The 3,444-nt window shown below is 62.8% G+C and overlaps 1 protein-coding gene across 1 annotated transcript; it reads left to right on the plus strand.

The window, feature by feature from the left end:
- The first annotated feature begins 297 nt into the window (after positions 1-297).
- LOC111140520 (putative GTP-binding protein 6) lies at positions 298-2,903 on the plus strand. Its single transcript, XM_022492750.1, has 2 exons — positions 298-1,101; positions 2,723-2,903. Exons 1-2 carry the CDS (start codon positions 793-795, stop codon positions 2,873-2,875), a joined length of 462 nt encoding a protein of 153 aa, XP_022348458.1. The 5' UTR covers positions 298-792; the 3' UTR covers positions 2,876-2,903.
- The last annotated feature ends 541 nt before the right edge of the window (positions 2,904-3,444 follow it).

The following is a 3,444-nucleotide window of genomic DNA, read 5'->3' on the forward strand; positions in this document are numbered from 1 at the left end:
CCCCCACTCCACCATCATCCCCGTCTACACAGACACCCACCCCTGACACACAGCACACACACACCCCTACTGTCACCCCCGTCTACACAGTCACCCACCCTCTCACACAGTGTACCTGCCCCCACTCCACCATCATCCCCATCTACACAGACACCCAACGCCACACACAATGTACCCGCCCCCACTCCACCATCACCCCGTCTACACAGACACACACCCCCATACACAGTGTACCCACCCCCACTCCACCATCATCGCGTCTACAGACACCCACCCCGACACACAGTGTACCCACCCCCACTCCACCCTTACCCCGTCTACACAGACACCCACTCCCATACACAGTATACCCGCCCTCACTCTACCATCAGCCCTGTCCATGCAGACACCCGCCCTCTCACACGGCACACATTCCTACTCCATCCCCCTTGCGTCCGCAGTCACTCTTCTATATGCCGATACCCCTGCGTCTCCGGCACATGGGGCGCCTGCCTTGTCTGTGTGAACACCAATCCTGTATCACTCACATACAAATAGGACTCCCGTGTCTACACCATTACCCTCATCTGCCCGGGTGCCCACCCACCCCTCTCCCATTCACACATCCCCACCCTGGCTACCCCAGCGCTGTCCTGTAGGTAGCCTCTCATGCCCCAGGCCCTGGACCTCCTGACCCCCATGCACAACGGGGAGAAGCATCCTCTCAACCACAAGGCATCCCAAGGGTCCTACAGAGATGAGACTTAGGAGCTCAGAGACCTCACAAACCGTGGCCACCACACGGCCAGAGGCATGTGGGTCCGACTTGGAGCCGCCCGAGGTACAGCAGTAGACAGTGGGGCACGTGTGAGGGGGCCTGTCATGCATGTGTCCCCTGTGGCCCACCTTCCAGGAAAAACCACGCTGATTAAGGCCCTGACCGGCGACGACGCTGTCCAGCCCCGGGATCAGCTGTTTGCAACACTGGACGTCACAGCTCATGCTGGGTGGCTGCCCTCCCGCATGGCTGTCATTTACATGGACACCATCGGCTTCCTCTCCCAGCTGCCCTACAGCCTGATCGAGTCCTTCTCTGCCACCCTGGAAGATGTGGCTCATTCGGTGAGTGTGGGATGATCCCAGGGGCCACCTTCCCTGAAACACCAGCATTACCTGGGGCCGGGTCCCCTCATACACAACACAACCCTGGGGACTGGGCCCCTCACACATGACACAACAGGGGGGCTGGGTCCCCTCACACACGACACAACCCTGGGGACCAGTTCCCCTCACACATGACAACCCTGGGGACTGGGTCCCCTCCAACATGACACAACAGGGGGCCTGGGTCCCCTCACACATGACGCAGCTTGGGGCACAGGTCCCCTCACACACGACACAACCCAGGGACCAGATTCCCTCACTCGTGACACAAGGGGTCCAGAGCCTCTCGTACACAACACAACCCAGGGCCTAGGTCTTCTCATTCACGACACAACCCTGAGACCGTGTTCCCTCACACACAACACAGTCTGAGGACCAGACCCCTCACACATGACACAGCCCAGAGGCTGGGTCTCCTCACCCATGACACAGCCCTGGGGCCCGGGGCCCGTCACACACAACGCAACGCAGGGATCGGGTCCCATCGCTCACAGCCCAGCCCTGGGGGCCGGATCCTCTCACTCATGACACAACGTGGGGACCAGATTCCGTCATACGTGTTGCAGCGCTAGAGCCTGGGTTACCCTCATACACAGCACAACCCAGAGCCCAGGTCTCACATGTGACAACCCCGGGGACTCCCGTCCCTCCCCTGTCCGGAAACTGGCGCCTCACTCCCCCTGACAGCGAGGTCTTCCTTGTGACCTCTTCCAAGACTGATTCCGGAAGGAGGTAGAGCCCCTCTGCAGGGAGACCTGGGACTCCTGCCCCTTAGCCCTCGGGTCAGCCTTCGTGTGCAGCTTTGGGGTGATGGGATGCAACGGCACGTGCTGTTGGGGTGTCCGCCAAAACTCCAACCTAGTGTCAGCACGAGGAAAGAACCAAACGCCAACTGAAATGCGTCCCGCAAAATGCCCACACGTGCTGAACGCAGTCAGGGTTCAGAGGAGCCTGGAGAGGTGACAGATGGACATGACACGTGTCCTGCCTGGCTTCCCGGGACAGAAAGGAATAGATGCGTGACTCTGGAAAGACAGGAGCATGCTGGTGTCACCCCTTGTCCGTGGCCTGTGCTCCCGGGAGCAGTGGTGGTGGTGGTCCCTGCCTCCCTGTTCGCCTTTTCCAAAACCAAACGTTTCTGGAATAATGCTTATGTTTTTCTTAATTCCAAGTGCCTTGAAAACCTGGGAGCAAACGTTGCAGAACATAAGCGGTCGGTCCCTCTGTTTCCAGGGGCAGAATTACAAGCAATTCTTACTCTTTCCCGTTGTGCGTTTTCCCAGTAATGTGTCGGATCCCTGCCTGTGCACCATTTAAAATCCGCCAAAAGGGGTTCTTCACGGTTCAAAGTAAGCAAGAGTCTGGAAGTTTCCCAGTGAGCGTGCAGGTGTAGAGCGGGACCCTGTGGGCTTTGAGACGCCTGAGACGCCCTGGGCCCCAGGCCGGGTGCAGGCGAGCGGCCCGTCCGGGGCGGGACCCCGCACCATGGCCCAGCTCCGGTGTCAGGGAGCTCCTACCGGGGCATGTGCCGCCCCGTCCCACCACCCCGTCCCCACCGCGTGGCTCGCCTGCTCCTCAGGATCTGATCGTGCACGTGAGGGACGTGACCCACCCTGAGGCGGAGCTGCAGAAAGCCTGCGTCCTGTCCAGCCTGCGCGGCCTGTGCCTGCCCGCGCCCCTCCTGGACTCCGTGCTGGAAGTGCATAACAAGACGGACCTGGTGCCCGGGTGAGTGGACCCACGCCGGCCACAGCCCCACGGCCCCCGCGGGGCCCCGTGACCCCACGGACCCACGGACCCCCCACGACCCCGTGACCCCACGGCCCCACGGCCCCCACATGACCCCGTAATCCCACGAACCTACGGCTCCCCCACGACCCCATGACCCCACGGCCCCACGACCCCATGACCCCACGACCCCACGCCCCCCCACGACCCCGTGACCCCACGAACCCACGGCCCCACAACCCCATGATCCACGGCCCCACGGCCCCAAGGCCCCCCCACGACCCCGTGACCCCACAAACCCACGGCCCCATGACCCCACGACCCCACGGCCCCCCCACGACCCCATGACCCCACGGCCCCACGGACCCCCCACGACCCCGTGACCCCACGGCCCCCCCACGACCCCGTGACCCCATGAACCTACGGCCCCATGACCCCACGCCCCCCCATGACCCCGTGACCCAACGAACCCACAGCCCCACGACCCCACGGCCCCCCCACGACCCCATGACCCCACGGGCCCACAGCACCCCCACGACCCCGTGACCCCACGAACCCACAGCCCCACGACCC

Source organism: Enhydra lutris, unplaced genomic scaffold (assembly GCF_002288905.1).
Source record: "Enhydra lutris kenyoni isolate GAN:26980312 unplaced genomic scaffold, ASM228890v2 scaffoldscaffold2383, whole genome shotgun sequence".
Lineage (NCBI taxonomy): Eukaryota > Metazoa > Chordata > Mammalia > Carnivora > Mustelidae > Enhydra > Enhydra lutris.